Consider the following 21,814-nt stretch of genomic DNA (forward strand, 5'->3'; position numbering starts at 1 on the left):
ACAAGCAGTGAGACCCCTAAACTCCAGTGTTACTGACCCACAGACACAAGCAGTGAGACCCCTAAACTCCAGTGTTACTGACCCACAGCCACAAGCAGTGAGACCCCTAAACTCCAGTGTTACTGACCCACAGCCACAAGCAGTGAGACCCTAAACTCCAGTGTTACTGAGCCACAGACACAAGCAGTGAGACCCCTAAACTCCAGCCCAGTGTTACTGACCCACAGACACAAGCAGTGAGACCCCTAAACTCCAGCCCAGTGTTACTGACCCACAGACACAGGCAGTGAGACCCCTAAACTCCAGCCCAGTGTTACTGACGCCACAGACACAAGCAGTGAGACCCCTAAACTCCAGCCCAGTGTTACTGACCCACAGCCACAAGCAGTGAGACCCCTAAACTCCAGTGTTACTGAGCCACAGACACAAGCAGTGAGACCCCTAAACTCCAGCCCAGTGTTACTGACCCACAGACACAAGCAGTGAGACCCCTAAACTCCAGCGTTACTGACCCACAGATACAAGCAGTGAGACCCCTAAACTCCAGCCCAGTGTTACTGACCCACAGACACAAGCAGTGAGACCCCTAAACTCCAGTGTTACTGACCCACAGACACAAGCAGTGAGACCCCTAAACTCCAGTGTTACTGAGCCACAGACACAAGCAGTGAGACCCCTAAACTCCAGCCCAGTTTTACTGACCCACAGACACAGGCAGTGAGACCCCTAAACTCCAGCCCAGTGTTACTGACCCACAGACACAAGCAGTGAGACCCCTAAACTCCAGCCCAGTGTTACTGACCCACAGACACAAGCAGTGAGACCCCTAAACTCCAGCCCAGTGTTACTGACCCACAGACACAAGCAGGGAGACCCCTAAACTCCAGTGTTACTGACCCACAGCCACAAGCAGTGAGACCCCTAAACTCCAGTGTTACTGACCCACAGACACAAGCAGTGAGACCCCTAAACTCCAGTGTTACTGACCCACAGACACAAGCAGTGAGACCCCTAAACTCCAGTGTTACTGACCCACAGACACAAGCAGTGAGACCCCTAAACTCCAGTGTTACTGACCCACAGACACAAGCAGTGAGACCCCTAAACTCCAGTGTTACTGACCCACAGACACAAGCAGTGAGACCCCTAAACTCCAGCCCAGTGTTACTGACCCACAGCCACAAGCAGTGAGACCCCTAAACTCCAGTGTTACTGACCCACAGCCACAAGCAGTGAGACCCCCTAAACTCCAGTGTTACTGACCCACAGCCACAAGCAGTGAGACCCCTAAACTCCAGTGTTACTGACCCACAGCCACAAGCAGTGAGACCCCTAAACTCCAGTGTTACTGACCCACAGCCACAAGCAGTGAGACCCCTAAACTCCAGTGTTACTGACCCACAGCCACAAGCAGTGAGACCCCCTAAACTCCAGTGTTACTGACCCACAGCCACAAGCAGTGAGACCCCTAAACTCCAGTGTTACTGAGCCACAGACACAAGCAGTGAGACCCCTAAACTCCAGTGTTACTGACCCACAGCCACAAGCAGTGAGACCCCCTAAACTCCAGTGTTACTGACCCACAGACACAAGCAGCGAGACCCCTAAACTCCAGTGTTACTGACCCACAGACACAAGCAGCGAGACCCCTAAACTCCAGTGTTACTGAGCCACAAGACACAAGCAGAGAGACCCCTAAACTCCAGTGTTACTGAGCCACAGACACAAGCAGTGAGACCCCTAAACTCCAGTGTTACTGAGCCACAGACACAAGCAGTGAGACCCCTAAACTCCAGTGTTACTGAGCCACAGACACAAGCAGTGAGACCCCTAAACTCCAGTGTTACTGACCCACAGCCACAAGCAGTGAGACCCCCTAAACTCCAGTGTTACTGACCCACAGCCACAAGCAGTGAGACCCCCTAAACTCCAGTGTTACTGACCCACAGCCACAAGCAGTGAGACCCCCTAAACTCCAGTGTTACTGACCCACAGCCACAAGCAGTGAGACCCCTAAACTCCAGTTTTACTGACCCACAGCCACAAGCAGTGAGACCCCTAAACTCCAGTGTTACTGACCCACAGCCACAAGCAGTGAGACCCCTAAACTCCAGTGTTACTGACCCACAGCCACAAGCAGTGAGACCCCTAAACTCCAGTGTTACTGACCCACAGCCACAAGCAGTGAGACCCCTAAACTCCAGTGTTACTGAGCCACAGACACAAGCAGTGAGACCCCTAAACTCCAGCCCAGTGTTACTGACCCACAGACACAAGCAGTGAGACCCCTAAACTCCAGTGTTACTGACCCACAGACACAAGCAGTGAGACCCCTAAACTCCAGTGTTACTGACCCACAGCCACAAGCAGTGAGACCCCTAAACTCCAGTGTTACTGACCCACAGCCACAAGCAGTGAGACCCCTAAACTCCAGTGTTACTGAGCCACAGACACAAGCAGTGAGACCCCTAAACTCCAGCCCAGTGTTACTGACCCACAGACACAAGCAGTGAGACCCCTAAACTCCAGCCCAGTGTTACTGACCCACAGACACAGGCAGTGAGACCCCTAAACTCCAGCCCAGTGTTACTGACCCACAGACACAAGCAGTGAGACCCCTAAACTCCAGCCCAGTGTTACTGACCCACAGCCACAAGCAGTGAGACCCCTAAACTCCAGTGTTACTGAGCCACAGACACAAGCAGTGAGACCCCTAAACTCCAGCCCAGTGTTACTGACCCACAGACACAAGCAGTGAGACCCCTAAACTCCAGCGTTACTGACCCACAGATACAAGCAGTGAGACCCCTAAACTCCAGCCCAGTGTTACTGACCCACAGACACAAGCAGTGAGACCCCTAAACTCCAGTGTTACTGACCCACAGACACAAGCAGTGAGACCCCTAAACTCCAGTGTTACTGAGCCACAGACACAAGCAGTGAGACCCCTAAACTCCAGCCCAGTGTTACTGACCCACAGACACAGGCAGTGAGACCCCTAAACTCCAGCCCAGTGTTACTGACCCACAGACACAAGCAGTGAGACCCCTAAACTCCAGCCCAGTGTTACTGACCCACAGACACAAGCAGTGAGACCCCTAAACTCCAGCCCAGTGTTACTGACCCACAGACACAAGCAGTGAGACCCCTAAACTCCAGTGTTACTGACCCACAGACACAAGCAGTGAGACCCCTAAACTCCAGTGTTACTGAGCCACAGACACAAGCAGTGAGACCCCTAAACTCCAGTGTTACTGACCCACAGACACAAGCAGTGAGACCCCTAAACTCCAGTGTTACTGACCCACAGACACAAGCAGGGAGACCCCTAAACTCCAGTGTTACTGACCCACAGCCACAAGCAGTGAGACCCCTAAACTCCAGCCCAGTGTTACTGACCCACAGGTGCAAAGGGAGAAAACAAAAAGATCAAGGCAGTTACTATAGACAGAATCTTACTTACCTTCACCAGTAAGTACAGAGTTCTTAATTTCATTCAGTTGATCTTCAGAATCCAGTTCTTCATTCACTAAACTTTCTATCTTAACCTCCACAAATCCTGCACATTAGTAAGAGGAAAAGGAAAAATGAGGTTTCTTTTTTGAGATGAGTACATCAGTATATGGGGGTGGGGGATGTATTTACCAGAAATCTCATCTTAAGTTACCTTTAGTCTTGGAGTCCCCCCATCAAGTGTTTGAGAACCTATAGACCAATACAGGTATGGGAGCTGTTTTTCAAAATGCTCATGACCTGAGGTTTTCTAAATGAGGGATCTTTCTGTAATTTGGATCTCCGTAAACTTAAATATAGTTTATATATAAAATAGACCTAATAGGATTGTTTTGCCTTTAATAAGAATGAATTTTATCTAAGTTGGGATCAAGTACAAGTCTTTGTTTTATTATTACAGAGGAAAAAGGAAATCATTTTTAAATATTTGAGTTATTTTATTATGGGAGACCACCTTCCTGTAATTCTGAGCTTTCTGGATGATGGGTTTCCGGAATAACGGATCCCATAAACTGGAGTTCTAAAAATGCCTTTTATTCTGTATATCAGGAGGCAAAGCAAACAGAAAATAAAATAAAATATCAGCAGATTCAGCTGCAGAGAAAATGCCTTGCGGTGAGTTTGAGGGTCTGATGGGGTTTTAGATTCTCAATTGGGTCCAAGCTTCTGCCTGTGCGACCCTGTGCGCTGGGCTGGTCCCAGAGTTCTGTACAAATCGAATCAATGGGGGTGGGGGGTGGATTAACTTACCTAGGGGGAAGATTCTTGCCTGACCATGGGAAAGAGAACAGCCCACAACAGAGTATACAGATAATCATTCTTATGATCATAATTTTGTAACTAAAAAACCCCCTGTCTTTGTAAATACATGTATCTGCATAGATTACGGATATGACAGGGGACCAGGGAATATGCATTGATCAATTTTTCTTCTTTTTTTCTATGTCTGTAGTTAATTTGGCCAGATCAGTAGCACTTCCAATGTATTTTAGTACATTTTTATTAAGCCATGGAGTGCTCTCACTATTTTTCCTTTTTGTATACAGATAATTAGGTCTCCCTTCTTCAGGCCACTAAAATAATCCCTGGCTACTTACCCCCATCACTAAGTGGAACCTCGGAGCTTCCTGTGGGGTATAAAGGATCTTCCGAGTCTGGCTCTTCTTTTTCTGTTTTTATCTGTAATTCTGTCAGATAATGTGCGTCAGTCTCACACCAACACAAAATTGCACTTACTGACGGAATCCTGCCTGCTCCCCCCATAAGTAATTGGTGGTAGAGTCCTGTGCGGGTCCATTTTTTAGAACCCGTACCCGCAATCCGCATTCTTACCCGCTTGGACCTGCTACCCAACCCGCAAGTACCTTATCCGCAACCCAGACCCGCTGACCATCAAGAATCAGGAAGTGCTGTTTTTGTAAACCGGAAGTGACATCATCGTAAAGAGGCGTAATCAGGAAAAAAATCGCCATTGAGAAGAACAGCAGCCCGACCCCCAAACCCGCAGAACCGCCAACCCCCGTCTATACCCGCACCCGGAACTTCTATCAGCAACCCGCAGGGTACCGCAGGGATAACAGGGTAACCCGCTGCAGGACTCTAATTGGTGGATCTACAGAACGTTCCATTAGAGAGTCAGCTCAGAAATAGGAATTTGCAGCTTCGCTAAATGGTCCTGTATAATCTCTGATCTCTGGGGGAAAGTCTTGTAGAACTGGGGGGGACAGGAATGATTTGATCCTTAAAGGAGACGGAAACGCTAAAGTAAGTAAGCTTTATCAGCAAGGTCTATATAAATACACCAGTAAACCCTCAAAGTAATGCTGCTCTGAGTCCTCTGTCAAAAGAAACATCACATTTCTTTCCTTCTATTGTGTACTCATGGGCTTCTGTATCAGACTTCCTGTTTTCAGCTTAAACCTCCAGGGCTAGGGCTTGAGCATGCTCAGTTTGTTCCTCTCTCCCTCCTCCCTGCTGTAATCTGAGCCCAGAGATATGAGTGAGCAGGGAGACACTCAGGCAGGAAGTGATGTCACACCAAGCTAATATGGCAGCTGCTAACCTAAACAAACAGAGAGAGCTTCTAGAGCGGTTTACTCAGGTATGGTAAAGCATTCTACAGAGTAAATATAGTGTTATAGCTTGTACTAATTTGGCTAATCTACTGGCAATAACCTGCTTCTTTAGCTTTCCTTCTCCTTTAAAGGAATAGTCCAGTATAAAAATAAAAACTGGGTAAAAAGATAATAAAAAATGTATCTAATATAGTTAGTGAGGCAAAAATGTAATGTATAAAGGCTGGAGTGACTGGATGTGTAACATAATAGCCAGAACACTACTTCCTGCTTTTCAGCTCTCTAACTCTGAGTTAGTCAGTGACTATAAGGGGGGCCACATGGGACATAACTGTTCAGTGAGTTTGTAATTGATCCTCAGCATTCAGCTCAGATTCAAAAGTAACAGTTATGAACCATGTGGCCCCCTCTCAAGTCTCTGATTGGTTACTGCCTGGTAACCAATCAGTGGAAAGCAAGAGAGCTGAAAAGCAGGAAGTAGAGTTCTGGCTATTATGTTACACATCCACTCACTCCAGCCTTTATACATTACATTTTTGCCTAACTAACTATATTAGATACCATTTTTTTATTTTGCACAGACTATTTACCCAGTTTTTATTTTTATACTAAACAATTCCTTTAAGGTGGCCATACACAGGCCGATAAAAGCTGCCGACAGATGAGTCAGCAGTTTATTGGCCCATGTAGATATCTGACATAAGCCCTAGTCAAAGAGTTACAGTCTACTTACCCCCATCACTAAATGATGAGCTTGCTTTTGACAGCAGGGGATCTTCAACATCTGATTCTTCTTCCTTTATCTTTATCTGTAATATTTCTGCTTCATCCTCTGGGAAATCTTAAGAAACAAATAGATACATACAGTCACAGACCAGGACTTGGCTAAAATCCAGCAAGTGTAATTGGCCCCGTATTAACTATAAAGGTATATGAGAGTTCATGCATAGGGGGCTGCCCTGGGTGACTAGCTTGTAAATTAAAATGTGCAAGAAAAAGAAAAATCCCCTGCAGGAGACATTCCAGTTAATCAGCAGTGGAGCTGAAGGGCAGGGGCAGTACCTTAACCTCAGTGATGGGCACATGCGCTTTATAGCAAGTCTTTCTGACTCCACTCCAGTCCAGTGTTACTGACCCACAGACACAAGCAGTGAGACCCCTAAACGCCAGTGTTACTGAGCCACAGACACAAGCAGAGAGACCCCTAAACTCCAGTGTTACTGAGCCACAGACACAAGCAGTGAGACCCCTAAACTCCAGTGTTACTGAGCCACAGACACAAGCAGTGAGACCCCTAAACTCCAGTGTTACTGAGCCACAGACACAAGCAGTGAGACCCCTAAACTCCAGTGTTACTGAGCCACAGACACAAGCAGTGAGACCCCTAAACTCCAGTGTTACTGAGCCACAGACACAAGCAGTGAGACCCCTAAACTCCAGTGTTACTGAGCCACAGACACAAGCAGTGAGACCCCTAAACTCCAGTGTTACTGAGCCACAGACACAAGCAGTGGAGACCCCTAAACTCCAGTGTTACTGAGCCACAGACACAAGCAGTGAGACCCCTAAACTCCAGTGTTACTGAGCCACAGACACAAGCAGTGAGACCCCTAAACTCCAGTGTTACTGAGCCACAGACACAAGCAGTGAGACCCCTAAACTCCAGTGTTACTGAGCCACAGACACAAGCAGTGAGACCCCTAAACTCCAGTGTTACTGAGCCACAGACACAAGCAGTGAGACCCCTAAACTCCAGTGTTACTGAGCCACAGACACAAGCAGTGAGACCCCTAAACTCCAGTGTTACTGAGCCACAGACACAAGCAGTGAGACCCCTAAACTCCAGTGTTACTGAGCCACAGACACAAGCAGTGAGAACCCCTAAACTCCAGTGTTACTGAGCCACAGACACAAGCAGTGAGACCCCTAAACTCCAGTGTTACTGAGCCACAGACACAAGCAGTGAGACCCCTAAACTCCAGTGTTACTGAGCCACAGACACAAGCAGTGAGACCCCTAAACTCCAGTGTTACTGAGCCACAGACACAAGCAGTGAGACCCCTAAACTCCAGTGTTACTGAGCCACAGACACAAGCAGTGAGACCCCTAAACTCCAGTGTTACTGAGCCACAGACACAAGCAGTGAGACCCCTAAACTCCAGTGTTACTGAGCCACAGACACAAGCAGTGAGACCCCTAAACTCCAGTGTTACTGAGCCACAGACACAAGCAGTGAGACCCCCTAAACTCCCAGTGTTACTGACCCACAGACACAAGCAGTGAGACCCCTAAACTTCCAGTGTTACTCACCCACAGACACAAGCAGCGAGACCCCTAAACTCCAGTGTTACTGACCCACAGACACAAGCAGCGAGACCCCTAAACTCCAGTATTACTGACCCACAGACACAAGCAGCGAGACCCCTAAACTCCAGTGTTACTGACCCACAGACACAAGCAGCGAGACCCCTAAACTCCAGTGTTACTGACCCACAGACACAAGCAGCGAGACCCCTAAACTCCAGTGTTACTGACCCACAGACACAAGCAGCGAGACCCCTAAAACTCCAGTGTTACTGACCCACAGACACAAGCAGTGAGACCCCTAAACTCCAGTGTTACTGACCCACAGCCACAAGCAGTGAGACCCCTAAACTCCAGTGTTACTGACCCACAGCCACAAGCAGTGAGACCCCTAAACTCCAGTGTTACTGACCCACAGACACAAGCAGTGAGACCCCTAAACTCCAGTGTTACTGACCCACAGACACAAGCAGTGAGACCCCTAAACTCCAGTGTTACTGACCCACAGACACAAGCAGTGAGACCCCCTAAACTCCAGTGTTACTGAGCCACAGACACAAGCAGTGAGACCCCTAAACTCCAGTGTTACTGAGCCACAGACACAAGCAGTGAGACCCCTAAACTCCAGTGTTACTGACCCACAGACACAAGCAGTGAGACCCCTAAACTCCAGTGTTACTGAGCCACAGACACAAGCAGTGAGACCCCTAAACTCCAGTGTTACTGAGCCACAGACACAAGCAGTGAGACCCCTAAACTCCAGTGTTACTGAGCCACAGACACAAGCAGTGAGACCCCTAAACTCCAGTGTTACTGAGCCACAGACACAAGCAGTGAGACCCCTAAACTCCAGTGTTACTGAGCCACAGACACAAGCAGTGAGACCCCTAAACTCCAGTGTTACTGACCCACAGACACAAGCAGCGAGACCCCCAAACTGTAGCCTAGTGAATTACTTACCCCCATCAACAACTGGAACCACAGAGTTATCCATTGGGATCAGGTATTCTTTTTTCTCTGATTTTCTCTGTGGGTAATAAAATGTTTTTGTACATTATACAGATGTTACAGACCTGTGTGTGATATATAGGGATGCACTGAATCGAGGATTAACCCCCAGTCCTACAGTCTCCCCAGTCTCCCCTCTCTATCAGTCCCTGCAGCAGGATTAACCCCCAGTCTCCCCTCTCTATCAGTCCCTGCAGCAGGATTAACCCCAGTCTCCCCTCTCTATCAGTCCCTGCAGCAGGATTAACCCCCAGTCTCCCCTCTCTATCAGTCCCTGCAGCAGGATTAAGCCCCAGTCTCCCCTCTCTATCAGTCCCTGCAGCAGGATTAACCCCCAGTCTCCCCTCTCTATCAGTCCCTGCAGCAGGATTAACCCCCAGTCTCCCCTCTCTATCAGTCCCTGCAGCAGGATTAACCCCCAGTCTCCCCTCTCTATCAGTCCCTGCAGCAGGATTAAGCCCCAGTCTCCCCTCTCTATCAGTCCCTGCAGCAGGATTAAGCCCCAGTCTCCCCTCTCTATCAGTCCCTGCAGCAGGATTAACCCCCAGTCTCCCCTCTCTATCAGTCCCTGCAGCAGGATTAAGCCCCAGTCTCCCCTCTCTATCAGTCCCTGCAGCAGGATTAAGCCCCAGTCCCACAGACAGTACAGGAGGAGGAGGAGGAGGGAAAATGACTTACCCAGTAGATGAGGCTGGAGATGTGAGTACAGGGGATGGGAATGTCAGGGAGTTGCAGGGAGTTACAGGGAGCAGTAGGGGACAATTCCCAGTCCGTCCCTTGTCCCTCTGGGAGACAACACAGAGAGGAGGAATCTGTTCGTTGTACCGAGGGACAGATATAGAGCTAAAATGGCTCTGCACTTCTGTGTAAAACACAAATGACTGATGATGATGCTCAGACGTCAGGCCCCGCCCCTGGAGTTGAGGGGGGAGGGGAAGTGAAGTCTTGGGTTTCTGCAGTACAATCAGTGTGACTACTTCCTCCTCCTCACTTCCTGTCTGTTATCCTACCTGAGATCTCCTCACTTGCTCTTATTGTTCTGCCAGAGACGTGTGTTTTATTCTCCTGCCCAACTCCTGCACTCGCCTCCAGCCTGAGCTCCTGGGTAAGTCATTTTCCCTCCTTATTTCTGTATTGACTGGGGGTTAATCCTGCTGCAGGGACTGATAGAGAGGGGAGACTGGGGGTTAATCCTGCTGCAGGGACTGATAGAGAGGGGAGACTGGGGGTTAATCCTGCTGCAGGGACTGATAGAGAGGGGAGACTGGGGGTTAATCCTGCTGCAGGGACTGATAGAGAGGGGAGACTGGGGGTTAATCCTGCTGCAGGGACTGATAGAGAGGGGAGACTGGGGCTTAATCCTGCTGCAGGGACTGATAGAGAGGAGAGACTGGGGGTTAATCCTGCTGCAGGGACTGATAGAGAGAGGAGACTGGGGTTAATCCTGCTGCAGGGACTGATAGAGAGGGGAGACTGGGGGTTAATCCTGCTGCAGAGACTGATAGAGAGGGGAGACTGGGGGTTAATCCTGCTGCAGGGACTGATAGAGAGGGGAGACTGGGGGTTAATCCTGCTGCAGGGACTCATAGAGAGGGGAGACTGGGGGTTAATCCTGCCTGCAGGGACTGATAGAGAGGGGAGACTGGGGGTTAATCCTGCTGCAGGGACTGATAGAGAGGGGAGACTGGGGGTTAATCCTGCTTCAGGGACTGATAGAGAGGGGAGACTGGGGGTTAATCCTGCTGCAGGGACTGATAGAGAGGGGAGACTGGGGGTTAATCCTGCTGCAGGGACTGATAGAGAGGGGAGACTGGGGTTAATCCTGCTGCAGGGACTGATAGAGAGGGGACTGGGGGTTAATCCTGCTGCAGGGACTGATAGAGAGGGGAGACTGGGGGTTAATCCTGCTGCGGGGACTGATAGAGAGGGGAGACTGGGGGTTAATCCTGCTGCAGGGACTGATAGAGAGGGGAGACTGGGGGTTAATCCTGCTGCAGGGACTGATAGAGAGGGGAGACTGGGGGTTAATCCTGCTGCAGGGACTGATAGAGAGGGGAGACTGGGGGTTAATCCTGCTGCAGGGACTGATAGAGAGGGGAGACTGGGGGTTAATCCTGCTGCAGGGACTGATAGAGAGGGGAGACTGGGGGTTAATCCTGCTGCAGGGACTGATAGAGAGGGGAGACTGGGGGTTAATCCTGCTGCAGGGACTGATAGAGAGGGGAGACTGGGGGTTAATCCTGCTGCAGGGAGTGATAGAGAGGGGAGACTGGGGCTTAATCCTGCTGCAGGGACTGATAGAGAGGGGAGACTGGGGGTTAATCCTGCTGCAGGGACTGATAGAGAGGGGAGACTGGGGGTTAATCCTGCTGCAGGGACTGATAGAGAGGGGAGACTGGGGGTTAATCCTGCTGCAGGGACTGATAGAGAGGGGAGACTGGGGCTTAATCCTGCTGGTTGAACAAGGTTGGAGTGGTTGGAGTCACATTTATTTCGGATCAGATATATCATGTGACTGTGAGACTCACGGGAGGGTCAGTACAAGTTGTTATTGGGATTCTACTGTAGGAAAACAATATTTTTTTCAAAACACATCAGTTAATAGCGCTGCTCCAGCAGAATTCTGCACTGAAATCCATTTCTGAAAAGAGCAAACACATTTTTTTTTTTATAGTTAATTCTGAAATGTGTGACTGGGCTGTACTGCCAGTTATAGTGATATCACCCCCTCCCTCCCCCCCCCCCCAGCAGCCCAACAACAGAACAATGGGAATGTAACAGGATAACCGCTCCCTGCAGTACTACATGTACATATGAGAAGAGCAGCTCTCAATAGTAACAACCCCCCCTGTGACTCCTTCAGTTACATTACTGCTGAACTGCAAGTTCGACTGATATCACCCCTCCCCCAGCAGCCTAACAACAGAACAATGGGAAGGTAACCAGATAGCAGCTCCCTAACACAAGATAACAGCTGCCTGGTAGATCTAAGAACAACACTCAATAGTAAAATCCACGTCCCACTTACACTGAGTAAAAAGCAAAAAGGAACCAGCAGCACACTGTGTTTAAGTTGCAAAAGTGCACCAAAAATTTATTAAGCCCACATCATACAATTAGGCAACGTTTTCGGGCCCACCTGGCCCTTTATCAAGCCAAGTGTTACACCATGTCCAATCCTTTTAAAGTGAGAGTCCATGCTCCACACTTTCATATCAAAGGGGTGTTATATACAATTAGTGAACCTTGAGTAGGAGAAACAACAGCCTGCCAGAAAGCAGTTCCATCCTAAAGTGCTGGCTCTTTCTGAAATCACATGACCAGACAAAATGAGCTGAGATGCACCTACACACCAATATTACAACTAAATACACTTGCTGCTTCAGGAATGACATTTTATATTGTACAGTGAATTATTTGCAGAGTAAACAGTGTCATTTAGAAATAAAAAATATGGTCACATCGCTGCACATTTTGGGGGGTAATGCTGCTTTTTCCAGTGTTTCCCAGTGAAAGTGGAGGAGAATATTTCTCGGGTAATGATGCTGCTCCATTAGTTGGACACCCGTGATACAGAGAACGTGTGACTTCACTCCGAGAGATGAAAGTGATAAATGTAGGGATGCACAGAATCCACTTTTTTGCATTTGGCTGAACCCCCCCATACCTCCCAACTGTCCCTTTTTCGGAGGGACAGTCCCTCTTTTGACAGCTCAACCCGCAGTCCCTCATTTGTACTGGAAAGTCCCTCTTTTCTCTGCACTGAACAGCCAGAGAAAGAAACAAAGATTCTCAACTAATTGGCTTTTAGCAGAGAGCCCAGAACAGCTAACAGGTGCAAATAAGATACTTTGTAACAATTTTGAGACACAAAAACACAGTTCAGATAAGGAGAAATATTTTCACTTTCATAACCTGCCAAATTTTGTAAAACAAACATGGTAATTAGGGGGTGTGGCCACAGAAAGGGGTGTGGTCAAAAAATTGCTGCGCTACGTGCGGAAAAAAATTTTTTGTCCCTCTTTTTACTTCCAAAATGTTGGGAGGTATGCTGAATCCTTTGTGAAAGATTTGGCCAAATACCGAATCCTAATTTGCATACGCATCAGAGAGGGGGAGGGAAAAAGAGACTCCGTGTGCAGCTAAAAAAATTTTTTTACTTCCTTCTTTTGTGGCGAAAAGTCGCATGATTTTAAGGATTCATTTAAGCCGAATCCGAATCCTGCTGAAAATGGCTGAATACCGAACCGAATCCTGGATTCGGTGCATCCCTAGATCAATGTGATTCAGTAGGTGTCCATTTGGGCTGTTTCAGAGCATTTCCCCCAGGGTTATTATAATTCTCATATCTGGGGGTTCATGGTATTGGCACAACTGATTTATAGTAAATATGTCGGTATATAGAACAGTATAATGTTTTGCCTAATTCTTTCTTGTATTTCTGTTTTACAGGTTGGCTTGTCTCAGACACACATTTATTCTCCTGGATTATAGGACTGGAACATTTCAGGTAAGTCAGGCATAATAAATAATTGCAATTACTTTCTGAATGAATGTCAATAGCAATATACAATCAGTTCTGCAGATTTCAATGCGGGGGGGTCACATTTTGGCCTCTCCGCTTGTGCCATAAATTCAGGGTAAATCATTTTATTTGTGTGTTGGATAGATTACACTTACAATCCCTCTGATCATGATTTCATCTAGGCTCGAAGGATCCGCAGCTTTTATTTTATTTTATTGGGCTCCCTGTCTGTGTTAGGTGGGCTGCCAGTCCCTCCCCAGAAGTACAGAAAGATGTGGCTATCCAATTACAGATTTACCAGGCAGCTGTTATCTTGTGTTAGGGAGCTGCTATCTGGTTACCTTCCCATTGTTCTGTTGTTTGGCTGCTGGGGGGGAAAGGGAGGGGGTGATATCAGTCCAACTTGCAATACAGCAGTAAAGAGTGACTGAAGTTTATCAGAGCACAAGTCACATGACATTGGGCAGCTGGGAAATTGACAATATGTCTAGCCCCATGTCAGATTTCAAAATTGAATATAAAAAAAAATCTGTTCGCTCTTTTGAGAAATGGATTTCAGTGCAGAATTCTGCTAGAGCAGCACTATTAACTGATGTGTTTTGAAAAAAAACATTTTTCCCATGACCGAATCCTTTTATGAGTACGGCAATAATAAATACCCTCCAAGCTATAGAAATCATGGACTGAAATACCCCTGTGTTCAATTGACTCTCGTTTATGTGAATGTCGTTGGGACCCTGTGACGTAAACTTGATCAGGAGGGACTTCTGGGAATGATTTCTAGTCTCTGTAATAGGCTGTAGAATATGTCGGTGCTCTATAATGGATTATAATATATTTAAAAGGCATCTGTTGGGCAAAAATATTACCCCTAACCAACCTAATGGAGCCCACCTGTCGGTTGGGGGGTAACAGTCGTTTTTGGTTTTTTTTTCAATTCCTCCCCGCAGTTGGGGCACACGCATATGTATAACAAGCAAATGCCACAACTTGCTCATTATGCGCATGACATCAGAAGCTCATTATGCGCATGACATCAGAAGCTCATTATGCGCATACGCTCTTGCTCGCATCAGGAGCTCCAGTCTGGTGTAGGTGTCCTAGAGCTGGCAGGGGGCAATTAAAAAATTAAATAAATAACCCCAACCCTAGTGTGGGCTCTATTAGCTGCACCTTTGGTTGGGGATAATATATTTGTCCAACTGGTGCCCTTTAAATACTGGCAGTTAGATCGTAAAGCTGGAATTGCATTTGTTGAATATACAGTTTGGTGGATAGAGACGTTGTATGAAATGAACAGAATGTTATGATATTGTCGTTTCTGGTCAATTTAATTCACCTGGGTTAATACAAGTATTAATTTCTTAAAGGGATACTGTCATGGGGAAAATTAATCCAGTTAATAGTGCTGCTCTCAAAAGAGCAAACAGATTTTTTTATATTTTATTTTGAAATCTGACATGGGCTAGACATATTGTTAATTTCCCAGCTGCCCCCAGTAATGTGACTTGTGCTCTGATAAACTTCAGTCACTCTTTACTGCTGTACTGCAAGTTGGAGTGATATCACCCCCCTCTCCCCCCCCCCCCCAGCAGCCTAACAAAAGAACAATGGGAAGGTAACCAGATAACAGCTCCCTAACACAAGATAACAGCTGCCTGGTAGATCTAAGAACAACATTCAATAGTAAAAACCCAGGTCCCACTGAGACACATTCAGTTACATTGAGAAGGAAAAACAGCAGCCTGCCAGAAAGCATTTCTCTCCTAAAGTGCAGGCACAAGTCACATGACCAGGGGCAGCTGGGAAATTGACAAAATGTCTAGCCCCATGTCAGATTTCAAAATTGAATATAAAAAAATCTGTTTGCTCTTTTGAGAAATGGATTTCAGTGCAGAATTCTACTGGAGTAGCACTATTAACTGATGTGTTTTGAAAAAAACATGTTTTCTGATGACAGTATCCCTTTAAAGGAGGAAAGGTTAAAACTAAGTAAGCCTTATCAGAAAGGTCCATCTAAATATACCAGTAAACCCCCAAAGTAATGCTGCTCTGAGTCCCCTGTCAAAAGAAACAGCACATTTCTTTCCTTCTATTGTGTACTCATGGGCTTCTGTATCAGACTTCCTGTTTTCAGCTTAAACCTCATTGCCCTGGGCAAGAGCATGCTCAGTTTGCTCCTCTTCCCCCTCCCCCTCCCTTCTCTACTGTAATCTGAGCCCAGAGCAGGGAGAGATTCAGGCAGGAAGTGATGTCACACCACATTAATACTGCAGCTCCTATCCTAAACAAACAGAGTGTTTCTAGAGCTTTTTACTCAGGTATGGTAAAACATTCTACAGAATAAATATAGCATTCTAGCTTGCACTTTTGCAGCTAATCTATTGGCAATAAAATGCCTCCGTAGCTTTCCTTCTCCTTTAAGCTGCCATTACTGCCCCTAGGTAGGACCTAGAGGTGCCCCCCCGTTCCATGTGATTCAGGTTTGAAGAAGCAATTTACTTGCTGAGGAATTCAGGGATACAATTGCAGAGGTTAGGAGCAGCAAGAGAGGAAGGCTAAATATGGTCTATGGTAACAATGCTGTTGGCTTGGAGAGGAATGTAGATGATCAGAAAGTCATGGAGAGACAGTTGAGGAGCTATTGTGCAGTGTGAAGAGTGAAGATTATCAGAACAATGGGCCAAAGTCAATTCAGTGACAAAAAGGTTTATCACATGAAAAGTCATGGAGGAGATTCAATTTGAGATGCAATTCAATTTAGAAAACTTTATCTCCTGTTTTTATCACATCAAAACTTCATTGAAGTCTATGGGGGAAAAAATGGAAATTCATTTAATTTGGAGAAAAGTTTTTTTTTTTCCTCCTCTAATTGAATCTCGTCCATGAGTATTCCCGTGATAAACCATGATATAGCTTTTTCTCACTGAATAGAATCTGGCCCAATATCTAGTAGAAGTAAATGTAGAGCAATTGGTAATCAATGAAGACGTTTCACTACTCATCCGAGCAGCTTCTTCAGTACAACTGACTGGTGTGGGAAGTTCTCAGCATATAAACTCTTCCACTAATCCAATCACAATGGCACATTGTAAAGGCCCCAGATCGAGTCGGCTGCTTATTGGCCCGTGTGTGGGGCCATCCGTCGGCTTCCCTGATCTATATCTGGCCGCAAGATCTCGATTGGGCAAGTTAAAAAATCCAGTCGCATCTGTGCGTTTCTGCGGTCCTGCGATCCGACCGCCCGTTTCAGTTGCATTATGATCCGATCCTTGAGCCCTAGGGCCCATGATCGGATCAGCCCGATATTGCCAAAAGAGCGGATCTCTATGTCTATGGCCACCTTCACTATGGTAACCAAAGTATCCTGTTTCTCCGGTTCTCTCCTGTCTGTGAAGTGCCTAGTGCTGGCTGGAGGGGTCAGCGTCTCCCAACTATATGAATACACAAAGGCGAGTGTAGCGGGGAAATCCCCTCCACGTTTATTCAGTCATATTCCCCGCTACACTCGCCTTTGTGTTTGCCAAATCTTTGTGTATTCACCTTCACTATGGTGACGACTGAAACTCCCACACCAGTCAGTTAAATTGAAGTAGCTACTCGTAGTAGTGAAACGTCTTCAATGATTAATCAGCAAGTTTAGTTGCTCTAGATTTAATTCTACTGGATATACCATGATCTGGATGAATGAAAACCTTCATATACAATCTGGGCCAATGTTTAAGTAAAGCTGGCCAAATCCTCGATTCGTACGGTTTTCGGACTGCGTGTGGAGTGTCCTGACATTTGACGTGCCATGGTGATTGGTTGTTTAGTCGATCGGACAAGTTACAAGATTTCGGTTACCGATAATTTCTCTGTGTGTATTGCCGATCTGACGGAGACTTGTCACCAGCTTTGTTGGACATAACTTTTCGTATTATTACTGTCAGGGGCAGAATATCGGCTGATCTGTTCTTTTACTACTTTATTTGATCTGACTGGTTAGTGGCAGGTCGGGAGATGGGCAAGTCTGATCGTTCGTCCGATATTGCAGGTAATCTGCATGTCTATGGCCACCTTTAAAGGAGAACTAAAGCCCTCCCTCTCTCTTAACCCCAGACCCCCTCAACTGGCCTCCCACGCGACTCTCTGCTCAGTATATTAAATTCAATAGTGTTCCTCCCTGGCAGAATATGGTATCAATGAACTCCTCTGCTTGACAGGTTTACAAGCAGGAACAATTCTGGATGGAATATTCTGTGCAGAAGGTCAGTGGAGACCAGTTGAGGGCTGCTGGGGTTTTTTTTGGGGGGGGGGTAATTCTCCATTAAACCTAATTCATACCCGATCTCTGACTGCTTTATTGGATTTTCTGCTCTCATTGGGAACAGCTGTCTGGGGATATCTCGGGTCATCTTCATCTCTTCCTTCCTCACTGGGGTTGGAAAGTGTAGGAGCAGTACCAGGCACATGAGGCTGTTGGTGCTTCAACAAATAAATCCAACAACCAAACAGCAGAAAATGGTTTGTGTAACGTTGTGTGATATTGTGTGGGTTTGTAATGTAGGGACAAGCTGGACTTAAAGCACTAACTGTGTTCATTGCCATTGTCAATATCCCCTAATTCTGCAGATATTTCCACTCATATTCCATGTATATAATATGTATTTCTTCTTCTTTTTAGATAATTGCTTAACGTCAGAGACACAAGACTCTCCTCATTATAAACTGTGTGGAACCCCCCCTGAATGCACTTTGTAGGGGTCCCAGCCGAGTAGCCCTGATGTTCTGCAAAGAAGAGGAACCGTATGAATTCCCAGAAAATACATTTGGAACAAATGAACTCCTGCCCAATTATCAACAGAATTGCACCGATGGGGAAGCCATCTCCGATACAAAAAGTGATTTGGAGTACTTGGAAGTTGAAATCACAGATGCACATGAGGAAAGCAACACGGACAAGCCCTTCACTTGTACAGAATGTGGCAAAACCTTCACCCGGAAGCCCAACTATGAGTCCCACATCAGAGCCCACAAGGGGGAGAAACCTTTCTCTTGTATGGTATGTGACAAAGCATTCGCTTGGAAGAGCAACCTTCTGGTTCACTACTCGGTGCACTCGGGGGAGAAGCCGTTCTCTTGTACAGAATGCGACAAAACATTCTCCAATAAGGCCCAGCTGGAGAAGCATTTGAGGGTGCACACGGGGGAGAAGCCTTACTCATGTGAGCAGTGTGGGAAATCATTTGCTCATAAATGTGTCCTGGACTCACACCAGAGGACCCACACTGGGGACAAGCCCTTCTCTTGTACAGAATGTGGCAAAAAGTTTTCTCAAAGGGGAAACCTTCACAAGCACCTGAAAACCCACAAACTGGATCAACCTCACCTTTGTGCAGAGTGTGGGAAGACATTCTCCTTTAAGAGCACCCTTCTTGAACACCAAAAAATTCATTCAGAGATAAGGCCTCTCTCAGAATTTGGGAAAACCTTCTCTGATGCGCACAACCTTCTTAAACACCAGAGCACATTCACTGAGGAGCAGAAACCTTTTCCTTGTACAGAATGTGGGGAAATCTTCTCTAATGAGCATGAGCTTCTTACACACCAGAGCACCCACACCGAGGAGCAGAAACCTTTTCCTTGTACAAAATGTTGGGGAATCTTCTCTAATGAGCATGAGCTTCGTACACACCAGAGCACCCACGCGGAAGGGCAGAAATCGCTTCCTTCTACAGAATCTGGGGGAACCTTCTCTAATGAGCATGAGCTTCGTACACACCAGAGCACCCACACGGAGGGGCAGAAATCGCTTCCTTCTACAGAATCTGGGGGAACCTTCTCTAATGAGCATGAGCTTCTTACACACCAGAGCACCCACACTGAGGAGCAGAAACATCTTCCTTGTACAGAATGTGGGGGGACCTTCACTAATGAGCAAGAGCTTCTTGCACACCAGAGCACCCACACCGAGGAGCAGAAACCTCTTCCTTGTACAGAATGTGGGGAAATCTTCTCTGATGAGCATGAGCTTCTTACACACCAGAGCACCCACACTTCCCCTTCTACAGAATTTGGGGTACAAACTACAGAGGACAATCATCAGTCTCCCAGCAAAGACCACACTGGGGAGAAACCTTTCTCTTGCTCAGAATGTGGCAAATCATTCTTTTATAAAAGCGTCCTCAAGGATCACCTGGTAGTGCACACAGGGGAGAAACCATACCATTGCATAGAATGTGGGAGGAGCTACACTCATCAGAGCAGTTTAAAGTCTCACCAGAGAACCCACACAGGGGTGAAAGCCTTTTCCTGTAATCTATGTGACAAAGCTTTCTATCATAAGAGCAAGCTGAGGCTGCATTACAGAGTGCACTCGGGGGAGAAGCCATACTCGTGTACAGAATGTGACAAAACATTCACTAAAAAGGAACAGCTGGAGTCTCATTACAAGGTGCACACGGGAGAGAAGCCTTACCCATGTCAACAGTGTGGGAAATCATTCTCTCATAAAAGTGTCCTGAAGTTACACCTGAGAACCCACACGGGGGACAAGCCCTTCTCTTGTACAGAATGTGGCAAAACGTTCACTCGGAAGCCCAACTATGAGTCCCACCTGACAACCCACACTGGGAAGAAACCTTTCTCTTGTACTGAATGTGGCAAGGAGTTTGCTTGGAAGAGAAACCTTGAGGCTCACTACAAAATGCACACAGGGGAGAAACCATTCACCTGTACTGAATGTGGCAAAACATTTACCTGGAAGAGCAACCTGCGCTCTCACTACACCACTGTACACGGGATAAGTCCTATACAATATGCATGCACAGAGGAAGATGTTAATGTCATAAAGACTGAAGAAGGGGACAGTTTCTCATACATGGTCACACTGGAAAATTAATGCACACAAGATTGCTAAAAGCTGCTCCTAAAAAATGTGTAAATAGTGTGTATGTGTGTGTCACCTACCTAGGGATCTGGTATAGGATGCAATGGAACTGCATGGCCCAAGATTACATTTGTGTTTCAGTCACATCCCTGCCCTGCTTTATGGCAGCTGAGATTCTAGCTATCTGTATAACAGAGCATGCTCTCATAATACCCTGCATGAAGAATGAAGCCAAGAATATAGTAATAAGGCAGCAGTGTGCTGGGCATGGACAGAATTGTGAGAATACACTGGAAGGAAACAGAATCTGCGGTCTGGGGATTCTCTCCAATGGTGCTGAATGATAATGAAACACTATGGGAACCTTGTGTTGTTATAGGGGAATGTAGGAAATGAGCATAGACACTAGTTAGATAACAATAAAATATGATTTGGAGTCTGTGCCTCTCATCTCTGCCATTGCTTTTGTCTATGTACATTGGTATCTCTATTTAGAGTCAGTGAAGGTGTGAGAGAGTAAGTTCAGCAGCACAGCATTTGTTTAGAAAAGAAGACGAGGGTCCCTTATAGTCCCACGCATTGTTGTCATAATGTGAACTGACCACTTAAAAAACAATTCCACACTCTTCTCAGGCACGAAGCAAGGGTGTCCCCTCTCCCCTTTACTATTTGCATTTGCTATGGAACCCCTTTCCTGTCTTTTCAGGGCATCCCCGAGGTATCAGGTCTCAAACTGGGACCCCATGCAGAAAAACTGTATTTATTTGCAGACAATACATTGTTATATGTGGCCAGTCCCCATTCTGACCTTACATCTGCATTGGCCTTAATCAATAAACACACCAGGTACTCAGGCATCAAAATAAACTGGTCCACATAGCTCATATTTCCCATAGATGCACAACAGGCAAAGCCAACAACTCTACCTGAAGACCTGCAATGGGCCACCACATTCAAATATTTAGGCATACATATACACACTGATCTCCATAAATTTATAGAGTTAAATGTCTCTCCGGCACGTAACACAATAGAAAACAAGGTCAAAGTCTGGGGCAGACTACCGCTGACCATAATAGGACGTATCAACCTGCTTAAAACGACTATCCTACCGAAGTTTACATATATATTTTATCAATTCCCTATTATAATTCCCTCTCAAAATGATATCGCTTACAATGCAACTATATGGGGGTCTGGCAGCACCATATATTTTCTTATACTACCTAGCTGCAAGGCTAACAAGGTGGTGGGCATCCCCATCTGAACATAACCCAGCAACCACTCTGGAACCCCCGCATCATAGGTTCATATGAAGAACTAAAAAACCTGCTATATAGAGGGTACAGATATACATCCAAGACCACCCCCTTAAAGGGATTCTGTCATGATTTTTATGGTTTTGTTTTTATTTCTAAATTACATTATTTACACTTCAAATAATTCACTCTACAATATAAAATGTCATTCCTGAACCAGCAAGTGTATTTAGTTGTAATATTGGTGTGTAGGTGCATC

General features: G+C 46.5%; 3 protein-coding genes across 12 annotated transcripts in view; 1 reads left to right on the top strand and 2 right to left on the bottom strand.

Annotated features, from left to right (window-relative positions):
- The window catches only part of LOC121394800 (gastrula zinc finger protein XlCGF57.1-like), a 31,639-nt gene extending 21,829 nt beyond the window's left edge, over nt 1-9,810 (bottom strand). Inside the window, exons 1-5 of the mRNA XM_041566898.1 lie at nt 9,579-9,810; nt 8,853-8,919; nt 6,322-6,429; nt 4,611-4,700; nt 3,464-3,559 (exon numbers count right to left, since the gene is read on the bottom strand). Of these exons, the coding sequence (XP_041422832.1) occupies nt 3,464-3,559; nt 4,611-4,700; nt 6,322-6,429; nt 8,853-8,886 (328 nt within the window). The 5' untranslated portion in view covers nt 8,887-8,919; nt 9,579-9,810. The remainder of the gene's footprint in view (nt 1-3,463; nt 3,560-4,610; nt 4,701-6,321; nt 6,430-8,852; nt 8,920-9,578) is intronic.
- The window catches only part of XB5897957.S (hypothetical LOC495453 S homeolog), a 658,286-nt gene that overhangs the window by 82,812 nt on the left and 553,660 nt on the right, over nt 1-21,814 (bottom strand). For 2 of the 9 annotated variants that reach the window (XM_041565547.1, XM_041565546.1), the window contains exons 2-5: nt 8,853-8,919; nt 6,322-6,429; nt 4,611-4,700; nt 3,464-3,559 (exon numbers count right to left, since the gene is read on the bottom strand). In XM_041565547.1, coding sequence (XP_041421481.1) covers nt 3,464-3,559; nt 4,611-4,700; nt 6,322-6,429; nt 8,853-8,886 — 328 coding nt within the window. In that variant the 5' untranslated portion in view covers nt 8,887-8,919. 9 annotated transcript variants of the gene reach the window in all.
- znf268.L (zinc finger protein 268 L homeolog) lies at nt 9,868-20,738 on the top strand. 2 transcript variants are annotated; one of them, NM_001094891.1, is given in 4 exon segments: nt 9,906-10,005; nt 13,353-13,410; nt 18,092-19,071; nt 19,159-20,738. In NM_001094891.1, coding segments are annotated over 2 exon segments (2,031 nt in total). In that variant the 5' UTR covers nt 9,906-10,005; nt 13,353-13,410; nt 18,092-18,190; the 3' UTR covers nt 20,309-20,738.

Source organism: Xenopus laevis, chromosome 6L (assembly GCF_017654675.1).
Source record: "Xenopus laevis strain J_2021 chromosome 6L, Xenopus_laevis_v10.1, whole genome shotgun sequence".
Taxonomy (NCBI): domain Eukaryota; kingdom Metazoa; phylum Chordata; class Amphibia; order Anura; family Pipidae; genus Xenopus; species Xenopus laevis.

Bases quoted from the DNA above. Each gene is read 5' to 3' on its own strand.
- znf268.L (XM_018266638.2), top strand. From the start codon at position 18,191: ATGTTCTGCAAAGAAGAGGAACCGTATGAATTCCCAGAAAATACATTT.